This window comes from Arvicola amphibius, chromosome 11, assembly GCF_903992535.2.
Source record: "Arvicola amphibius chromosome 11, mArvAmp1.2, whole genome shotgun sequence".
NCBI classification, from domain to species: domain Eukaryota; kingdom Metazoa; phylum Chordata; class Mammalia; order Rodentia; family Cricetidae; genus Arvicola; species Arvicola amphibius.
Window position 1 is genome coordinate 98,319,168 of NC_052057.2, and position 21,810 is coordinate 98,340,977.

Consider the following 21,810-nt stretch of genomic DNA (forward strand, 5'->3'; position numbering starts at 1 on the left):
ACTCACTATTTTATGTTTTATGATTTCCTCACTTTGCTGGTAAAAAATATGCAGGTAGCTGATAGGAAGGTTTCTTTCTATTTCTAAATGTCACGGTTTTATGAAGTCACCCAGAGGTCAGCAAACTACAATCTACGGGCTACAGTCCAAAAGCCCCCTGCCTGCTTTTGTAAATAAAGTTTTATAGGAGCATTGCCATATGTATCCTGTTCCTGTAATGCTTGTGTTTTTTTGTACTGCAGTGGCAGAACTGAGTGCTTCTGCAGAGCCTGAAGACTGTCCTGTTGGCCTCCTGACAGGAAACACACACTGAACCCTGATAGAGATAAATCAGTATCCCATCTTCCTTCCAAGTTGAAAAATTGTGCCTTTTTTTTGCAAATTTGTGATATCATAGCAACCTAAATCAGTGTCTATTTGGGGGTAAAGGTCAGTTTTTCCTCAGAAGCTTTCCCTCCGGATACTAGAGTATTTAGGAAAAATTAATAAAAAATAATAGCTTGGCAGAAAGGTCTGCTTTGGAGTTTTCTGGTAAGCCTTTGCATGGATCAGTGCAGAGGCATGGACTCTGGCAACTGTGTGTGCTGAAGCCTTTATTAGTAACTGACAGTCTGCTTCTTTTAGAATTAAAGTGCCATTAGGAAATGTGCTTTATTTGAAACACTTTAGTCTTTAAAAGTCTTCTGTGCTGCTCAAAATTGTGATTGTCTCTCCTAGTGAGAGAAAGGTAGCCACTGGTTCCTTTGCTCATGGTTCATTCAGTCATTCTTACAACACTCACTCTCTTGCTAGTACTAAGTGTTACTCAAGAACTAGGATGCAGGGGGCTGGAGAGATGGCTCAGTAGTTAAGGTTCCAAAGGTTCTGAGTTCAATTCCCGGCAACCACATGGTGGCTCACAACCATCTGTAATGAGGTCTGGTGCCCTCTTCTGGCCTGCAGACATACACACAGACAGAATATTGTATACATAATAAATATTAACATTTAAAAAAAAAGAACTAGTATGCAGCTGAGACACCTATGACAGAAAATACAAGGCCATGTATATAAGTGTGGATATGTGTGTGTGTGTGCCTGTGTGAATGTGTGTAGCTATGTATGCATGCATGCATACGTGCTTGTGGCTCTATGGGTAGGCGGGTATGGTTTGTTCCTCCTCATATTTGGAAACATCTTCCTATGTAAGTTCAGTAGTTGATAGTAAATTGTTTTGGAAAGGATATGAGATAGGCAGGTGCCTGTGTTTCTTTTGTCTGTGTAGTTATCTGAGCAGCCTTTTTGCTTCTTTGAAACACTACTTTCATTATAGCCAAGCCAGAGGGGAAATGTAATGTTCCTAAAGTCTGTGCTCTTCCACCCATCTGTGCACCTGTTGTTAAATGGCACGACGTGGCAGCACACCCCAATCTGGTGCTGCTTGTCTTTCATTTTGGGGGCTATAATCCAAAGTATTCTTTATGTCAGTGTTTACTCTCTGTATGTTTTCATTTATTTATCCTTTAAAGATGATTAGTTGAAACTCTGACTTCCAGGTTCTGAAAGAGTCTTTTCAAAACCTTCCTTAAGTTTAGCTTTTAACATGCTTTTCTCTGAGTAAATATGAAACATGATACCAGATTTAGTTTCATATTTTGGAATACTATATTAAGTTATTTTGCTGGTCAGTGCCATGGGGACTTTAAACGAAAAGTGGAGTTTAAAGCTTGTCATTCTTTCACACATTAGGTTTAGTCCGAAGTCATCCCTGCCAGCACCTTTGCAGACACCCCTCCCAAGGACCTGCGCGAAGGAAGTGAATGGTATGTTTCCAGACGGGTCATGAGTCTCGGGCCCCAAGAGAAACGTGTAATGGTGGCTTTTGGCATGTGCACTCACCTTCTCCTGCATGAAATTTGTCTCCCTCTCTTCATTTCTAACTTTAATCTCATGGATTAAAGTGATCTTTAGAAAAAAATAATGCTTCAGTGATATTGTCAGCATGACTTGAGGCCTTCATCGTACCAGTCCCATTCTGCTCCATGTCCAAGTGACCTTTGCAGACTTACGTATGCTTTCTTCACCCTCTCCATAATTAGAGGGTAAACCCTCAAGACTTGGCACTCAGCAGCCTCACTTTAAGGAAACTACATGCTCTGTTTCATGGTCATAACTGTGGGGTTTAAACTCATAAGATAGATACTCTACCAGTAAAGTTGGCACTATAACCTGTGAGGTGTGGGGCCTGGAAAAATGGCTCAGAAGTTAAGAGTACTGACCACTCTTCAGAAGACCTGAGTTTGGTTCCCAGTACCAACATGGTTGACTTAAAACCATCTGTACTTTCAGTCCCGGAGGTTCTGATACCCTCTTCTAGAGGCACCACACACATGTGGTAGTGCACAGACAAACATGCAATCAAAACAACCAGACACATAAAATAGAAACAAAGAATAAAATTATTTTTTAGCTGTGAGGTGACAGCCAAGTATGAGTAATTATTGGTTATAAAATCCAAAAAGGCCATTAAGAAAACAATAGGATAGTTAATAAAGTTAGAAGTACATCACCTATAGCCTTGTCTTCTGCAAGCAGTGTCTTAGTCCGCTGAGTACTCTTACCAGGGGCAGGTTTACGGACTGCTGACCATGTGCTCAGTGTGAGTGTGACTAGACAATTTGCTGCTTGGCATGTGCCTCTTGCTGAGTTCAAATTACTTTTCTAAGGAATGTTCTTCCAGTATTGCTTATGAAAATAAATATGATTTTTGTAGATAAGAATTGTTTTGCATATGCATTTTCTAAACCATGACTACTTGGTAAAGTTGTATACTCCTTTTAAGAGTTTCAAATTGAATAAGTATTTCCTTAATAGGACATGTATATGGTATTCTGGACCCTTATGCTCTCTGTGCCAGTGTAAGACTACCAGAGACACATCATCATGTCTTCTAGTGAGAAGAGGAGTCAGTATCCTCAAGGAAAACTCCCTTTGGTACCTGGCATCCTTAGAGACCAGTATCCCCAGACTAGACTATATATTATCTCCATTAATTAGTTAAAAACAAATTAAAAATTATTATGCTTAGCAGAAGAGGTATCTGCTTAAATTGTAAATACATTCTTCATGTAGGTGTTAGATTTTCAATACTTTGATATATATTATTATTTTTTTTTTTGGTTTTTTGAGACAGGGTTTCTCTGCAGCTTTTTTTAGAGCCTGGCCTGGAACTAGCTCTTGTAGACCAGGCTGGCCTCGAACTCACAGAGATCTGCCTGCCTCTGCCTCCCGAGTGCTGGGATTAAAGGTGTGCACCACCACCGCCTGGCTTTGATATATATTCTAGTAGAATTCTAAATAGGTTTGATATTATTTCATAGTTAAAATACCAGAATGGTCACAGAAACACCCAGGTTTCTCTCACTTAGTATGTAAACTCAGGCACTCTGAGTTTTAAATCAAAAGTAAATGAGTATGAAAGAAGCTAGCTAAAACTTTGAGAGATAAATATTGGGGAAGTAAAAGCCAGTCCTTGTTGGTGATGTCTGGGTGCCAGACCTGTTGTTGGTGTTCATGAACTAACTGGGGTTGTTTCATAGTATTGGGAATTTTGTGAATTGCTAAATTGTTTTCCTTGTAAAAGAGAAAGTTCATTATAATTGGAAAACCTGGACATCCTTTTATCTTTTATAAAATGTCCTTCACTCTTCCTGCTAAGGTGTTTTTGTGCCTTGTGGAACAAAATGAAAACTTCTTATAACTTTGAGTTGAGCACTGCTCATACATTTACATTACCTAAAATGGTGCCTTCCTTAGCTGCAGTTAGGAAGCGTTAAATGGTAAAACATGTATTTTATGCAGCAAGACTGCCCTAATGTTTAAAGTAATGAAGGGGTAAGTTCCCTTGTTGGAGGTGTCTTGGCCCTGCTGATAAACTCGGGGGTGACAGGGTGAGGTGGTCCTCAGTGCTGCTCAGCTAACCCCGCAGTCTTCTAAAACCCACGGCTCCATATGCCCATAGCATAACAAAGTCAGAGACGCAAATGCTAGGGGATGGGAGTAATCTATTAATGCTATCATTCTTTTAATTTAAAGATAATTTAAATCAGACTGTTGAGAAACCAAATGTCACGCCTCCCGCCTCTCACACTAATAAGACGGACGAGGTTCAGAACCGCATAAAGGAGATACTAGACAAGCACGACAATGGCATTTGGATATCTAAGCTTCCACATTTTTACAAAGAGTTTTATAAAGAAGACCTTAACCAAGGAGTTTTACAGCAGTTTGAACACTGGCCTCACATTTGCACGGTACGTGTTTCCTCCTTCTTCCCTTCTTATGCCCCTCCCTGCCCAGCTTGCAGGTCCCAAGTCCCTAGTCATGGGAGCAGAGTGCTTCACGTGTGCTGTTGCACTAATCTGTCTCTAAGATTAACACACGTGGCTTCCTAATCCTACAAGAAAAATGTCAAGGTTGGAAGTGCTTTACCTATTTTGTCTTAATTTAAGATGCATTTAGTAGCTGATAATATATACTGTGTACTACTTTGTGTTGATTGAACTTCTGCCAATAAACATTGACTGCTTTGCCTTTTAGCACTTATTGCTAACAGTTTGTATTAGTCTCAGCATGTTCTTGAGCAGCTTTGAAGACTTTGAGCTAGAACAAATTTATGTTATTTGTGCTAATTGTTTTTACATAGAACTTTGTTTGGAACTGCTAATATACTCAATTTGAGACCCATACAGGCTCCTTTCATAGTAGAAACTTTAGATTGAAAGTTCTCTGTAGCCACCTCTGCTCTGAGTTAGTGATTATAATAAGATGGTGAATCAGAACAGATTGTTAGACTTAGTCTTGCCAGAGAAAGAGAGGGGGGTGGGAGGGAGAGAGGGAGAGAGAGAGATTCTTACACCCAAGTACTTTCTAGATGTTTAATTATGAATATAGAGTCTATTCAAAATGCAGCTGTCGTAAATGACAGCATTAACACCTGCTGGGTGCTTCTGTGTTGGTAGAATCAATTTCTTGAGGAGTATGCTTGTTTTGATAGAGGGCTTTCTTTATCATACATTTGGGCCCCAAACCTATTGGGGAAAGTACAGGTCGCCTTATCTTTTGAGCACCTAGCCTAAGAAAAGTGTGTGTTTTGTCACTGTTTTCCCCCATGGGCGATTGTTCCCTCTGAGTCTAGTGCCCAGTTCCAGGCAGAAGTCACCATTCCATACAGCCATCCTGCTTGCTCCCTCTCCAGTCACAACACTGCTTGTGCTAATCTCTGTCCTAGGTTCCGGAAGCATGGAGATGAAGGCTGGTGGGGTAAATAGCTATGGAAAAATGTGGTTAGGGCAGTGTGGCAGATGTTAGCATTCTCCATGTGAAGTAGGGAAACAAGCCATGTCAGACTGGAGACACTGCCCCATTTCCTGGTAAGTGCAGGAATGACAGACATTCAGGGGAATGTTGCCTGTGTGTCTAAAGCATAGAGCTTGTTCCTAAGATGGAAATTTTCTGTTCCCCTTCATCTGGGGAAGATTCTCCCTGAATGTGGCATGCTGGTATTGATGTCCCCTCAGCCACCTTACTCCTGAGGGAGCTGTTAGCAGTTTGTCAGCCTATCTCAGATGCATTCAGTTATTTACTTTTAAAGAATCCAATGATAATCTCATACTTTATAGTAAATTTAAAATGACTGTAGAGCTTTTTATGGTCACGATACATAGATAACTTGCTGCTAGATTTGGATAAGGAATTCTTCAGAGCTTATATTTAAAGAATATACAATATATTGCCTTATTGGTTGCTTTATACTTTATTATAATTACTAGCATTTGTGTAGCTCAGTTTATTACTTTTGGAGAAATTTTCATCTTTGCTTCTCTGCATGTCCACAGAGACCCAGAGGATTCTGTCTGACAAAAGTATCTGTCTGTTGATATTAGGCTGTTACCTAAAAGGAATGGTTTCCTATTAGATTTTAGGTACTGAAGCAACCAACTTTTTTGTTATGTTTTCAGCACTTGATCCACCTGTACCTCATAGTCATCTTGTGCCCAGGCAGGAGTGTTCAGCATGCAGCAGAACTACAGAATTCGTTCTCTACCAGTGTCTCTCTTGGCTTCGAGTAGGACTTTCTAGATGGAGCAGTACTGCCAGTGTGCGTGCTGATGGCAGACAGTGTGTCTCAGATACCACAGACTGTCAGTCATTTGGGTGTCTGTTGATACTTTTCATACCTATTTTTTAACTTCTGAGTATTTTTTTTTTTTTTTGGTTTTTCAAGACAGGGTTTCTCTGCAGCTTTTTTAGAGCCTGTCCTGGAACTAGCTCTTGTAGACCAGGCTGGCCTCGAACTCACAGAGATCCGCCTGCCTCTGCCTCCCGAGTGCTGGGATTAAAGGCGTGCGCCACCACCGCCCGGCAACTTCTGAGTATTTTTAAGTGTTTCATTTATTCTTTGGTCATTTCTCCCTGGCTTTAAACAGTTGCACGATGCTTATAATCCCTTTTGTGCCTTTATTTTCTCCTCCACGAAGAGCAGAAACACTGATAACATACTGTGTTAGCACAACCAACATCAGACTCAAAGGCAACGCTGAAAGTCTGGGATTAGAAATGGGCCCTTGCTCTGTGGCTCAACATGACTGACGAAAAATCTAAGTGCATTATAGATATTTGTCTTTTAAGTTCTCCAGCTGTATAAAACACAGTGAAAAAGATTAAAAATCTAAGTTATAAAAATACAAATATCCTTGCCACCATACCTGGCCCATATTTTATTTTTTAAATTTTACTTAATTTTAAAACTTTGCTTAAGCTTTGAACTGGGCTATGCATTATATACTTTCAACAACACAACATCAAAGTTCACTAAGTCATATGTACGTAACTATTGCTAAAATATTTAGGCATCTCATCTTGTCTGCCCATACTTTAAGCATGTGTTATCTTTCTCCCAATAAACTCCAACTCAGCATTTTAAAAAATAGAACTATCCTGTAGTCCTACCACCCAAAGACACATGCTTGTGGGTGTTTCCATATGCCTGTCAGCAGGACAGCTTCAGCTTCAGGGACCAAATAGCAGCTGTGAGGTTTCACCTTGATGGAGCTTCAGATCAGGCATGTGCAGGACCATGTCAGGATGCTAGATGACACTGAGTTTTCCTTTGTAGACAGGATATTATCACTTTGTAGCTCAGGCTAGCCTTGAGCTCACAGCAGTGCTCCTGCTTCAGCTCCTTGAATGCTAGGATTATTGCTAAGACGTAGATGCTGGGTTGTGTGACATTTAACCTTTGGTCACTCAGGTAGCAGAAGGTGTGCTCAGCTGGAGAGACTATAAAGTCATAGTGATGACAAACTTTGTGGTTTTTGACAGCTATGGGAGAACTGGAAATGATGGAGAAGCTGTCTTAGCTATGGGGAGTCCCATCCACGCCTAGGAGAAGGGCTGTAATGTCTACTGGCTGCTCTAGACAGGATTCTCTGTTAGACCTGACTGGCAGTTGCAAAACACTGGTCTGTTAGCCACTGACCTAGATTCTGAGCATAAGATAGAAAACAAGACAAACATAGTCTTTGCCCTCATGGAACTTGCTGCCCAGTGAGGAAGCTCATCATTGGACAGATAATTGCTAGGCCTGTACCAGTTACGATTGCCATCCAGGAAGGGAATAAAAAGTGCTCTGTGTGGGGTGGCAGGGGATCGAAACCTACCAAGAACCGGATGGAATGAACAGCCTCTTCATCTCTGTGTCCACTGGCATGTCCATCTCCAGTGTCCTGCCCAAAGCAGTGTGGAGAGCCAAGAGGCTAGGCTTTTGAGCTGGATCAGATGTACCCAGCTGAGAAGAGTTTCTATCCATGGCCTCAAGACCTGCTGGACGACAGCTTTGGAACCCCCAGAGAATTAGTCCTTATTTGGTGGCACAGCAGGCCTTAGTCACAGAAGCTGACATGTCGTGACTGGTAACATAATATTACAGAATGTAAGCTGTCATGAGTGGTTGGAAATGCCTGATGACACTAATTATTAACAGCTTCCACAAAGACGATTTGCTTTTCCATGCCTTTCTGTTGGATACCATTGTCTGACCCATGCAGTCACTGACCGTTAGTTAGCACTGCAGGACTTCTGACCGGGAAGCAGTCCTGCAATCTGCACAGCATCTGAAAAAGCAGAGGCTGCAGCTGTTTCCTCACTTGCATCTGTGCTCTTCTGTGCAGGAATCTGTGCTGATGGGATTGTAGAGCTAATTGCTGGATATAATGTAATTCCTGTCGGCTCATGCAAAATGGGCTGCCTTAAAACAAAGTCTGTTCATGAACAGAAGTGAACCCTGGGGAAGTGGAGCATGAGCAGTGTGAGTACCATTACTGCTCACCCTCACAGTAGCACACACACAGCCTGCCAGCAGAGCGGTGGTGAAGGGATGGAGAGCTTGGCAGTGTCCACCGCAGTACTGTAGAGATGGAGTGTGGCTTCCAGAGTTTCAGCACCAAAAGGAAGTCCTGGTGAACACAGTGCTACAACTGAGAAGTCTCAGTAGACCTTTGACTAGATGGAAGCTGACTGGCACATGGCACAGTGCATAGAGAAGCTGAGAAATGGTGTGCCATCTGTCTAAGCTACCCACAGGCCGGAAGGATACAGAAGAGCTTAGATCACAGCTGAGTTGGAATGTGATTGAAAGCCTCAATTCAAAACTGCTGCTCCATGGCAACAGAACTGTGCCCGTACACATGGGTTGGAAAGTATCTCAACCTGACTGGGAACTACAGTCTTAGAGAATCTTAGAGAAAATTCTAATTCCATAGAGACAGTAAACTTAATCTCTGAGGCCTCTGATGCACATCTAGGGGTGTCACTTCTCAGCTGTATAACTTCCGGCTTACATACCACCCTCTAAAGCCCTAATCTGTTCTGTGAGATAACTAAGCTACACGTCATAGGATTGTTAGGACAATTAAATGAGATAAAATACTTAAAGCAGCTGTCAGCAGAGCATCAGAAACCTCAGCCGAGCCTGACAGCAGACACAGCCATTACTGAAGCAGTGGGATGACCAGCCAGTCCTACAGAGGAAGTTAATATGCAAGCTGGAGATGCTACTCAGTGGAAAAGGTTCCAGATGAAGAAACGGGGATGAGCATTGGTGCCACCTTGAAAAGGATCCCTTCTCTTTACTTTGCCCTGCCAGAGGTAATGAGAGCAAGAGGAAAGCCTAGTGTACAGTGAGAGCCACAGCTCCTAGTCAGAAGCATCCCAGAAAGTTCTATAGATACAGCTGGAAGACTCCACTATCTTCTAAATGTGTGAACGGATGGCTTGAGTTTGGACCTAGATGCCATGAAGTTTATACTTGTTGAAACGGTGCTGCTGCTGTGTGTCTAGAGACAGCATCAGTAAAAAGTATCAGACAGGCAGGTGAGAGTTGGCAGGGAAGAGGGTCTGCCTCTACAGCCATCTTCAGGGTGGTAGGGAAAGGTTCTCTGCAGATGGCTTGTGGACGGCAGAGATCTTAGCAACAGAGAACTTCTTATGTTACCTTTAAGTTTCCGTGGGATGTACCGCAAATCGTGCTTCTTAAACAGAACCCACTGGTCCAGGTCCTTCAGCACCATGGCTGTGGTTATGTGGGGCACTGCTGCAGAGGTGAGTGTGGTGTGAGTTAGCTGGGGTAGCTGGGTTCTGTCTTTCCTTGAACATAGTGCTTCCCTTGCCTCAGAGCATCACTTGCTCTGATGGTACCAGTCAGTCTGTCGTCACTGTGGCTCAGTGACACCACCTGCTCTTTCCTTCTCATTCTCAGCTCTGACTGCCAGTCAGCTTCCCATTAGCACAGAGAGGCTGCCTTTTAAGGAATCGATTGAGCAGTCTTCTATGAAGTGAGCATAAGGTGCAGGCTTGTGAACAGTGACAGAAATGGTCATTGTCGAGGAAAGGCTCTTGGGGGGGGGAGGTCTTTCCTTCACTACCAATGTCAGAGTTTTCAGTTTTTAAACTGGATTCTTTTTGTTAGCGTTGGTTCATTTTGAGTCCATGACCTTTTCTAGATGTTTGCTAGACAATGCTAAAATGGAGTGCTAGAAAGTAGATCTATAGGTAAATAAAAGCATTTATTGTACCATTTTGAGTTTCAGTGAGATAGCCATGTAAAATGAAGTTTGGGACATTATATAAAGCTTCAACATAAAACTGCTACTCTGTGGCAACACAGCTGCACCCATATAGATGGTGTGGGAAGTCTGTTTCTTTGGATGTTATTGGATTCTTCTAGAACCCTAAAGAAAATTCTGTTTCCATAGAAACAGTTAATCTCAGAGGCCTCTGCTGTGCTCTTGGCAAGTGATTCTTCAGAGACTAGGTTCCCAGGTAAAACTCAAATGAAAGGAAATCCCTCCTGGTTAAGGAGAAAATGGTCACAGTGAGGAGGGAGCATCATCTGTACGAACACACAGCTGTCCAAGGAAGTTGATGTTTTTTCTTTGGACCTACACCCACCAATCCTGATTAGTCTCCTGGAAGCTTATAGAAACCTGGCAAGGTTTGATTTCAAATTAGGTAGAAATGAGGCTGAATAGAATGAACTTGTGAGCATAGCAGACATAAGGCATATTTGACATAGAATCTTCTGGTGTCACCACAGAAGGTGGCTTGTCTCTGTGGTATAGAGTGTTAATGTCTTACATCACTGCTATCTCTTGTAAGGAGGTTGAGGGCACATCTTATGTGGGAGGTGCAGGTCCCATGACTAGACTGATGGAGAGTGGACATCCAGAGTCAAAATTACAAAACAGAAAGGTGACAGAAGCACAGTTAAGATGCTGAGTCTTTGCCCACGGTGGGGGTGGGAGCTGGGGAGCTTTTGATCCCACCCCAGGAATGTGCCTGAATCAGGTGGGCCAGAGGAACCAGAAATTGCAAAAGCCCTCTCCTGGGAAATCTAGTAGAAGTGGCTTCCTGGATGTCACATGCAGGAAATTATAAAAAGCTATGTATCAGCATTTGGAGCTGAGGCAGGAGCCCATGTGTAAATTCTAAGCTCTGTGACATGGGCCAGGGTACAGAAAAGAGCAGACCTCACAATCCAGTATAACCATGGTTCCTTAGCTGTGAAGAGACTTGGAGGGTACAGGGAGAGAGTTAGGTCTCCTTTGTAAGCACATTACCAGAGAATTAGAGATGCCATGCTTAGGTCTCCTTTGTAAGCACATTACCAGAGAATTAGAGATGCCATGCTTGGTGGGAGACAGCAGTCAGAGGAGAGAGTACCAGAAAAAGCAAGCTTCCATCTGTAGGAAACTTTAAAACAAATGAACTAAAAAAATATTAATTTTTAAGTCTAAATGATGTCTTCCATGTATATTCCCCTTTGAACTGAGAAACCCTTTGCCAGTGGTTCTTAACCTGTAGGTCTCAACCCCTCTGGAAGGAGTCAAATGACCCATGTCTAGGGGTCACCTAAGAACCACCTGAAAACACAGATATTTATATTACAATTCATAACAGCAGCAGCATTACAGTTATGAATTAGCAATGAAATAATTTTATGGTTGGGGTCACCTCAACATGAAGAACTATTGCAGCTTTAGGAAGGTTGAGAAGCATTGCCTTGAAGCCATTCTCCAAAGGTTGGTTAATGAAATATTTGGTTCTAACATGTTTCCCATGTCCCTAAACTTAGCAGGAAATACATTTATCTGCCTGAAATGTTGAATGCTGTCTGAATTAACTGTATAGCTAGATTGTGTGTTCCTAAGTTAGGTATGTGTTTAATCTTAGTCAGCAGGCCAGACTGTTAGAAGCAATAAGTTCAGGCCTTCAGCCTCCCTTCTGAAATAAGGAAACAGTTTATAGCCATAGCTACCAGAACACACCCAGGCTTATCTGAAAGAAGGAAAAATCCACTACAACCTCACTGGAATTTACAATCCAAGGAAGTCAGGAAGAGAGGAGTGTTTACCATAGACAAAAGCGTAAACTTCTGGGGGGGGGGGAGCTGTCCTCTAAGCCATTTCCTAACTGTTGCTTGGACTTTGGGTAAATTCTTGCTATTCACTTTTTATGCAGACTGGCAGAGTTTGACCTAAATGCTGCAGACAGACTTCTTGTACACATACTGCTTCTACTTGACTTTTAAGATTAACCTGGAATTAGCTGGATATAATAGAGCATACCTCCAGTCTTAGCACTTGAGAAGTAGAGATAGGGTCAAGGAGTTCAAGGTCATCAGATGGACAACAAGTTTGAGGCCAGCCTGGGCTACATGAAACCCTGTCTGAAAAGCACAGATTATTCTTGAATAGGGACTAGAAAAAAATAGGGTTGTGCATTTGCCTTACTTCTACTAAGTAGCTAAGTTGTCCGTAACTTCTGTCAAAAACAGTGCTTTCTGCTCGGGAGAGTCACAGAGACTGTACAGACATTTGCTGGGGTTAATGGAGCACCATCACTTCTCTCAGACCTAACACATAGGAAGAGATGGAGGCTTAGCACTGGAGTGGGTGGGGGGCGGGGACCAACCACATCAGCCTTGACGTTCCCTATATTTTCAGATAACTTCTCTGGAAATAAAAGCATCATAATGCTGAAAAATGTGTCCTTTAGGGGTTAAATGGGGACACATGCAGTTGTGGACTGAGGCTCATGGCCTTTTTTCTGCTGAACTAGCTAGCCCATCATGCGCTTGAGAAGGGGTTGAGAGGAGCTTGGTAGGTGAAGGCAGGACAGCAGCCTCGTCTGCTTTGGATATGGGAGACTGCCGTGTCTCAGCGTGAAATTACACAACCGGAATCTCTCACACGACAGCCACTCGCAGCATTGTGTTCTCCTTTTTCCATTTTTCCGGGAAGTATATTTTCCAACCTTCCCCTGGATGCTCAGCGTAAATTCAGAGACCTTACCCAGCATGCTAAAGCACAACACAGACTGGCATGATGGTGCTTGTAATTCTTTCTTCTTCAAAGGTTGAGGCAAGATGATGACAAATTCAAGGCCAGCTAAGGCTACAGAGCAAGACCATGTCTCAAAATAGAGAAGGGCTGGTAATGTTGCATAATGATAGAATGCTTGCTCTAACTCATTCCCTAGCACTGGAAAGAAGTTTTTTTTTTTTTTTTTTTTTTTTTTTTTTTTTTTTTTTTTTTTTAAATAGATTTAAGAAGTTGATGAGCCATGGAGCAAAGGAATACCGCAAATATTTATGTGACTGCAACTTTCCAACAGGTACATAAATTGTGGCAGGTGACGGCACAGGAAAGGCCTGCAGCTGGTACACGCACACTGTATTACTTCTTAGTGATTTCTTGGGCTTTTCAAAGGTCTGGGATTTTTCTTCCTTGACACTTAAGCACACGTTGACAGAAGAATAGGGAAGAAAACCCAATATTCCCCGCTCCTTAAGCATCATGAAGAATATGAAATCAGACAAAAAGGGATCTTGTGTTTTTTGCTTATTTGTTTATTGAGACACCATCTCCTGTAGTCTAGATTGGTGTCATAAACTTATTATGTAGCTTAAGATAACTTTGAACTCTTGATCTTCCTGCCTTCACCTACAAAATGCTAAGATTAAAAAAGTATGCCCCAATGCCCAACTCCAAAAGGAATCTTTTAATGTCATTCTGACCATGTCTTTTGATTTATTAAAGGTCTTTTCTGGCGGTGTCTTTGTACATAAGTGAGGTAAATGAAGTCATGTTCTTCATTAGTAAGCTGGCCAGTCGGCAGAAGTATTCTGATTATGCCTGGCATGGTGATACATGCCTATAATCCCAACTCTTAAAAAAAAATGGAAGATCACAGGACCAGGCATGTGCCCATGCCTTTAATCCTAGCACTAGGGAGGCAGAGATCTCTGAGTTTGAGGCCAGCCTGGTCTACATAGCTCCAGGACAACTGGAGCTATGTAGAGAGACCCTTTCTTAAAAGAGAAGGGGTGTGGGATGGATGGAGGGAGGAAAGGAGGAAAAACTAGTTCAAAGCCAGTTTGTGCTATCTAATGAGTTAAGTCCAGCCTAGGCTGCAGGAAACCCTGCCTAAAAGCAAAATGCAAGAAGCAAACAACAGCAATAAAACAGGAAGCAGTCTGATGTTTTGGGTGATTTCCTATAAACGTAACCACCCTAGCAGATTCTTCTAAGGATTTGAATTGTAGTTGAGAAATAGCCAAATGGGACTGAAAGCAGAGACCATTCCAGAAGGCAGTGAATTTGAAGTCAGGGTAAAGGTGAGGAATCTGGTTTTGTGAAGGGCTAACTAGTAGCTGTCTAGGCTTTGGAAGCTCAGAAATGTTGCAGAGCTGCTTGACTGCCACCTCACATACACCCTGGAAACGACTCTTCTGATCTGTCAGTCTTTAAACTCTAAAAGGCCGTCTTAGCTCACGAGTTGGGAACTGCACTGGGCAGGAGGCTGTTAGTTGCCAGTCCAGGTCTGTCAGGAGAAGATCTTCAAACTAGAGGACAGCAGCGCCATCAGTTCTCAGGGTGTGCCTCTCAGGCAAGTGAAGTCAGAGGCTACATTAGGATGGCAGTGCCTTCAGTTACCCTGCTCTTGTGGTGCTTGCTCCTGCTGCCTTATCCTGGGCCATCTTCTCCAAAGAATCCCATGGAGAAGGCCGAGGAACGAAGGAGAGGAAGGGAGCATCCCACACACTTCAACAGTCCATGCGTTCCTTCCATGGTGCAGGCCTGACAGCCTCATCCCACCCTGGGTCCAGTGTCTTTTGCAGGCTTGACTCTGGTAAAATACTGTCAGGGCAGAAGCCTCATCATTCCCTGGTGCAGTTTAAGTCTTCACTGTCTTCAGAGTGAAATGAATGCCCTTTCTTGCTCTGTTGTTTCTAACCTGTGGCTCCTGCCGCCTGTCAGGTGATACATTAAAAAGAGTAACAGTCATGCTCTTTTGCATCTTGAATTGAAAATGGTGCTTTTCTCAAATGTAAAATATATTATTGTGCTTTCAGGTTTCTCTTAGCCGTTGAAATATCTCTCATTTGCTTTCTTTAAAATTTTCAGGTAGAAAAACCTTGTGGTGGTGGTCAAGATTTACTTCTTTATCCTGCCAAGAAAGAGCAGTCCTTGAGAAGTGAGCAAGACCCTGAGAAGGAGCTCCCGTCCCCACTGCCTGCTCCCAAGCAGGAGGTGCCATCGAAAGGGAGTCCAACAGTGATGCCAGATGTCAAGCAGAAAGTGGCAGAGCTGCTGGTGAAATACTCAAGTGGCCTTTGGGCAAGCGCACTCCCCAAAGCATATGAGGACACATACAAACTCAAGTTCCCTGAAGATGCCTTAAAGAATCTTGCCTCGCTCTCTGATGTGTGCACCATAAACTACATTTCCGGGAATGCCCAGAAGGCAATTCTCTATGCGAAACTCCCATTGCCCACTGACAAGAGCTTAAAGGATGAAGGGCAGGCACAAGGAGATTTTGACATCAAGGCGATGATCGAAAAAGAGTTTTTGCAGATAGAAAAAAACATGGCTGAAAGTGCTGATGACTTTGTGGAGGACGTAACGGTGCCGCCTCTGGTGATCCCTACCGAGGCCTCCCCTTCTGTGCTGGTGGTTGAGTTAAGCAACACAAATGATGTGGTTATCAGGCAAGTTGGCATTTCTAGTTGTTAAGATGTGGTGCAGTGTTGTTGCTTGGCCATCCTTTGTGTGGATGCTGTTGAGTGAAGAACGAATGCCTCCCTTAGGGGTTGTAGTGAATGCAGAAATATGCTAATATTTGTTAAATGCCCACAACATTCTTAGGAGAAAGGATGAGTAATAGTTTTTAAAGATTAGAATGATAATATGAACCTGTAAACACTACGTAATAAGCATCATGACAACTGTATCAAAAACATTAAATTTCTATCCAACCTGCAAACAGCAAGCCTTCTTCAAACCAGCAGTCCTGAAAAGTCAGGGTAGCTAACTTCACCATACATCTCAGAGTAGCTGCTGGGCCTAGAGGTGCCTACTGACTTGAGCCTTTAGATACCACTGAGTGGAACAAGTAACCTTCACTTAACTGGTTAATGAGAGCTATAATTTTTTATTATTTATATTTTGGTTTTTCGGGACAGGATTTCTCTGTAGCTTTGGAGCTTATTCTAGAACTAGCGCTTGTAGACCAAGACCAAACTAGCCTTGAACTCACAGAGATCTGCCTGCTCTGCCTCTTGAGTGCTGGGATTAAAGGCATGCGCTGCCACCGCCCAGCTGATAGCTAGAATGAAAACATCAGCTTGCTTCTGAATGCTTGTCTTAGACTTGGAGGAAAACTATGAAGTATCCAGAGTATGTAGGAAGATTGAAATTTGCTGCTTCCTGAAGTAGGAACCTATGTCTGTGTTGAGCTGGGGCTGGGTAGAGGGGAGAACACTGAAGCAAAACAGAATTCAGTCCCCTTCACTCCAAATGGCCCTCTGGTTTGGGCTTCCCAGGACCCATAACTGAGCTAGAAAAGCCCAGAGAAAGCCCACATCAGAGTCCTTCCAGAAGGAAGAGCTGGACAACATTAAAGCTCCAGGGCTTGAGCAGGCTGAGGCTAAAAAGGCGATGATACCTGGCTCCACTGCCGGGAAGGATCTTTAGGACTGCGGTTTCTATGGACTATTGGGTGCAGGTGAAGCTTCGTGCTGGTGGTATGCTGAGGTTGGTCTGTACTCCAGGCTCTGTTCCCTCCCTCAGGTAATTTGGAGACGGTGCACAAACCTGTACTTGCTCTTGCCCGCTCTCACCCAGCTGTAGTACCATCCCTTGTCCTCACCCATGAGTGGAGCCAGCCATCTCTACTGGCTGTTCTGGGAGCAGAGCAGCTCCAGCTCCAGCTCCACGACCCTGCCAGGACTTTGCACTGGGCAGACTCCCATCACCTCAGTTCAGGCCCTCAAGTAGGCACTCTTACCAAGTCCCAGGCTCCCAAGAGACGAGATCACAGTGGAAGACCACATTCAGCCTCTCCTTAACGCTCACTGCACTCAGTAAGTGTGAGTGATGGCGTCTGACAAAGGATCTAAGCAGTCCAGGGACGAAGACTACATGTAGAGATGTAGAGTTTCATCTTAAAATAGCCAGTGTCTCCAAAGGTGCAGTCTTTGCATTTTGAGTAAAACTTCTTTCTAGCATTCCCACTTCTCTCTAGAACAGGGAATGAGCCATCTTCTGTCCTGCTGCTAGTTACTAAGACCACAAGGAACAGGTTCTTAGGGTTTCCTCAAATCACCTGAGGCCCTGGGTAAAAACTGGAGCAATACAAGAAGCAGGGTTCTTGTGCCTCCCCCTCTCCTGAGCTGGGTAGCTTGGGTGCTCTTCCAGCTGGCAAATTTCATGTAGCTGAGATATTCTCACTTTATAAGCCAGACTTGATTTTCCAGATCTAGAATCCTGAAATGTGGCCCTTAAGAAAGGCAAGAAAACAGCCTTGTCTGCTCATGGCAGACAAGAAAAGAATGTGTTTTGAACACACTGGATCAAAGGACTGCAAGTCAGCATTAGAATTGTTTTTAAAAGGCTGGGGTGTGTTTGAAAATAGTACTGCTCAGGCTATACATTTCAGAGGCATCCAGCCAGAACGTGTCATCTCTGAGATACTAACACAACATTTTGTTGTAATTAACTCAGATTTTTTTTAAATAAGTTTTTTTTGGGGGCATTGTGTTGCTATGTTTGTCTGTCTTGAAGGGAGCCCAGAGATGGAACCCAGGGCTTGGCACAAGTTAGGGAATTTCTCTGCCACATAGAATCCCCAGATCTAATTTTGTTCTCTTTTGGTAGTTTCCCTGCTTTTCAAAGCGTTAGAATTCTGAGATGCAGCCTTGGCCAGGGTAAAACTATTTGCCAGATTCTTTTTGTAGTAGCCCATAGAGATCTCAGCAGCCTCAGTCAAACTCTGGAGGACTTATCTGGCCTCCATGGTGTCTCCCTGGGGCCTCCAATGCCTACATTTCACCTGGTCATTCTCAGGACTGTCAAACATTGCCACGTTAGGCTGTGATCTCCACAGCCTGCCTCCTGCACTTGGAGTATGTTCCCTAAGCACAGCTCCTCCCCCTGCTGGTGTGAGCAGCTGACACTGGGAGTGAGGATGGTTGCAGGGGAGCCAGGCTCCACTGTGGATCACTCACCCAGAGATCACTCTCTTGTTTACTCATCAATCCAGGTATGTAGGCAAAGACTACTCAGCTGCTCAGGAACTGATGGAGGATGAGATGAAGGAGTATTACAGTAAGAACCCCAAAGTCACACCAGTCCAGACCGTGCATGTGGGGCAGCTGCTGGCAGTCAACGCAGAGGAGGACGCCTGGTTACGCGCGCAGATCATCTCCACTGATGAGAACAAGATAAAGGCAAGCTCAGTTTTGTCTAGCATGAGGTAGATACGTTACCGGTTTTCAGATATGATTGCTGCTTCTCATTGTCCTTTCATATCCTGTGTGATTTTCAGTAGAAATTCGAAGATAATGTCTGTAGCAGCTGTCCGCATCTGCTTTTATGTCAGTGGTAGTCATGATCCCTCAGTTTCCTAAAGTCCTCTGATAGGGGGCAGCCCTCAGATCTAATCAGAAGGACATTTCCCCACCACAACTCCGAGGAGCTCTGTGAGCAGCTTCAAGCAGGTTTATCCTGGGGAAGCAGCCACTCCTCTTCCTCTCAGTGTCTTAGCCTGAACTGGGCTGCTCCAGGGTTACCCTTGGCATCAGCCTCCAGGACTTCTGGCAGCTCAGAGTGTTCAGGTGACACTGAGATCTGTGGCCACTTGATGGTGCCAGAGAGTCAGAAATGGAAGCACTGGGTGCTCGCTGCTGGCTGTCCTGTCTCAAGCTGAAATGTTTGTTCTGCTCTCCTAGAGTAAAGACCACAGGTGTGTGAGTCATATGGGCCCATCCAGGAACAAGTTTTTTGTGAATTGTGGTTGTCATATAAATATATGTTAGCAGCTGGACCTGGTGGTGCAGGTCTGTAATCCAACCACTTGGGAGGCAGAGGCAGGAGGAGCAGCCTGAGTGCTAACTTTGTAAGAGATGGTCTCAGTTACTAACTAAGCTAAAACACTTGCCTAGGAAACAACAGTGGGCCTCAAGTTAAGTCTCCCGTGTCCACAGAACAAACGAAAATCCACCACTACTGCCACCACCACTAAACTACAGTGCGGTGAATCCAGCTGCAGACAGACCCTGTGGAGACTCTGGAGGGCTCCTGCTGCAGTCTGCTGCTAGGCTAACAATATGGCCAGACTTTCTCTAGCATCCTCATCTTTCACACACTGAGTCCTAGCATCAGAGTATATGCCATAGGTCCAGGAAGAACAAATTAAGTTGCTGTTGTAGATTGCTTTGAATGAGAATGAAAGCTGCCTGAGTCTTGAGGCCTGCAAGAGGAAGTAGTAGTTAAGGGTGGGAAAGGTGAACTTGTGCACTGAGTGATGAACAGCTGACTCTTTGGACTCTGCCACAACCTGGGTCCAGGCAGCGGAGTCCAGTATCATTGCCTGAGAGGGAGGCTTTGTTCAGCAGCCAGGCATACTCAACCACACGGTCTAGAGTTAGAGGGCTCCTTGCTGCTTTTCTTCCTCACACTCTGCTTTGGAGGTATTTATCTTCATTTCCTGCTGGCACATGTACCCCATTTTCTTCAGAAGACACAGGCACCTGCCTGCTATTTTCTAGCCAACTTCTGTCTGCCTTTTGTTGCTTGCTTTGTATTTATTCTTAATAACTATCATGTGCTTTCATTAGGAAAGCATAATAAGTTTTCAACAGTCTCAGATTCTTAGTTATTCTAAACCCATGATAGTAAAACTTAGTTTCTAGTTACTAAGAAAAAAAAAGCTTTCATAGGTTGGAAGGCAGAGGCTAAATGAACGAGTCCCAGGCAAGGCAGGGCTACATAGCGAGACCTTATTTTAAAAACTAGAGTCTTTGTGGTCTTGAGGACTTTTCAGCAGAGTTGGTTGCGTGCTGTAAAGGTCATCTCTGTGCCACCGGTGTGTGTTGCAGTCACACTTCTGTGGCTGTGATGAAGTATCCGGACAAGAGACAACTCAGGAGGGTTTATTCATGATGCAGTCTTTCACTGCAAGAGAGTCAAGGCAGAAACAGAACAGTTAGTCCGTCTGCAGCAAGAGCAAGGAGAAATGAATGCATATATGCTTGGTGCTCAGTGCAGGGTCCAAAACCAGGGCATGGTGTTGCCCATTTTGAGCCCAGGTCTTCCTATATCAATTGAGGTAGTTTAAATAGTCCCCCAGACATTCTATAGGCCATCCTGATGTAGACTCACCGAGACACTTCCAGGTTATGTAAAGGTGACACGCTAACCATCACAGTGAGAAGAATGTACAGTTCCGGGCTCTGTCCGAGAGCTGGGCCTTTGCTAAGGTGTGTGAAGACATAATCTAGCTCTGTGCACCGTAAGAAAACACTAGGTTTTCCTTTAAAAAAAATAGAATTCTCTGTTGTCCAACCTGGCATCATTGTTGCCCCCAACAGAAATATGTCATCTCCTAGGAGCACAATGGTCCAGAGCAGGCTGTCAAAGTGCTGCTTTGGGATTCTAGAATGTGGCCAGTATTACAGGGCTGATGGCTTCTCTGGAAATAGCTATTGCCCCTGAGAATGGGAAAGACTTGTGGTGGGAAGGACAAGATGATACAGCACTGGATGAAGATGGGGAGAAGCCAGACAGTAGCATTGATGGCCTTGGTGAGGCCTCAGAGTCTGCTCTGCCTTGGCCTTGTTCTTCTGTTGACTAAGGGGTAAGGTGGCAGACAGTGGCCTGGAACATGGGACCCTGAGGCCAGCCTGTTGTCATCTTCTGGGGTGCCTTTCCTTTGGCTTTGAGGAGACAGCTAAAGGTACCACTTGCTGATTTTGGAATAAATTAAATCCAGTTAAATATATTACAGTTTTTAATAAGGATGAAGACTTTGGTCATAGACGTGACTGGCTTTGCTTTGTTCCCTAGGTGTGCTATGTTGACTATGGCTTTTGTGAAAATATTGAGAAGAGTAAAGCATACAGACTGAACCCACGCTTCTGCTCCCTGTCCTTCCAAGCTACGAAGTGCAAACTAGCAGGTAAGTGGGCTTCTTAGAAAACCCTGTTACCAGTCTAGCCCTTCAGCTTGGAAATTCTCACGACATAGCCCAGACTGGCCTTGAACTTAAACTCCTCCCACCTCATCTCCTCAGTGCCTGCTTTATAGATGTGACCTACAACTCCCAGCTCATAACATGTTTTTCTTAAAAGGTTGAGTGAATGAGCTCGTATGTAAGATGTTCTGTCTAACCTGTCTAATGTAGTAATGATGCAGATGGGAGTGGATTTTTTCTGTTAGATATATCTGTTGTGTAGAACATATCTCATTGCATTTTATTATAAAAAGTTCATCTAGACATTTGAAAGGGTTTATACTTGTTTTGTCTTAGTTAAAGCCCATACAATCCTGTATCATGGGACTCGCTCAGTCACTCCCCATCAGCCCTCCCATAGAGGTGGACTGTGGAGAGGCTCTCTGCTAGCAAACCGTTGTGCACCTAGGTGATCTGACTGGGTTGTGTGCTGGTTCTCACACACTTCCTCTTTACAGAGCATAGGAATATGCACGTGTGGATGGCACTAGGAATAAGGCATGGAAGGCACAGTAAGATTAATGATATTAGGCCTTGTAGCAAGGAGGCTTGCACTTCTAAAAGGTATCATAACTCTTTTTTTCTAAATTTTCTCTTTCTCTCTCTCTCTTCCTTTCCCCCTCTCTCTCCCTGTGAGTGTATGTAAAGGCACACATACATAAAATGTCTGTATTCCCCATGTATACAAGTGGCTGTGCA

At 43.8% G+C, this 21,810-nt stretch overlaps 1 protein-coding gene across 2 annotated transcripts in view; it reads left to right on the plus strand.

Moving 5' to 3' along the window:
- The window catches only part of Tdrd7 (tudor domain containing 7), a 65,430-nt gene that overhangs the window by 19,872 nt on the left and 23,748 nt on the right, over positions 1-21,810 (plus strand). For both annotated transcript variants that reach the window (XM_038346951.2, XM_038346950.2), the window contains exons 5-9: positions 1,729-1,802; positions 4,075-4,292; positions 15,006-15,589; positions 18,142-18,328; positions 20,946-21,057. In XM_038346951.2, the coding sequence (XP_038202879.1) occupies positions 1,729-1,802; positions 4,075-4,292; positions 15,006-15,589; positions 18,142-18,328; positions 20,946-21,057 (1,175 nt within the window). The remainder of the gene's footprint in view (positions 1-1,728; positions 1,803-4,074; positions 4,293-15,005; positions 15,590-18,141; positions 18,329-20,945; positions 21,058-21,810) is intronic.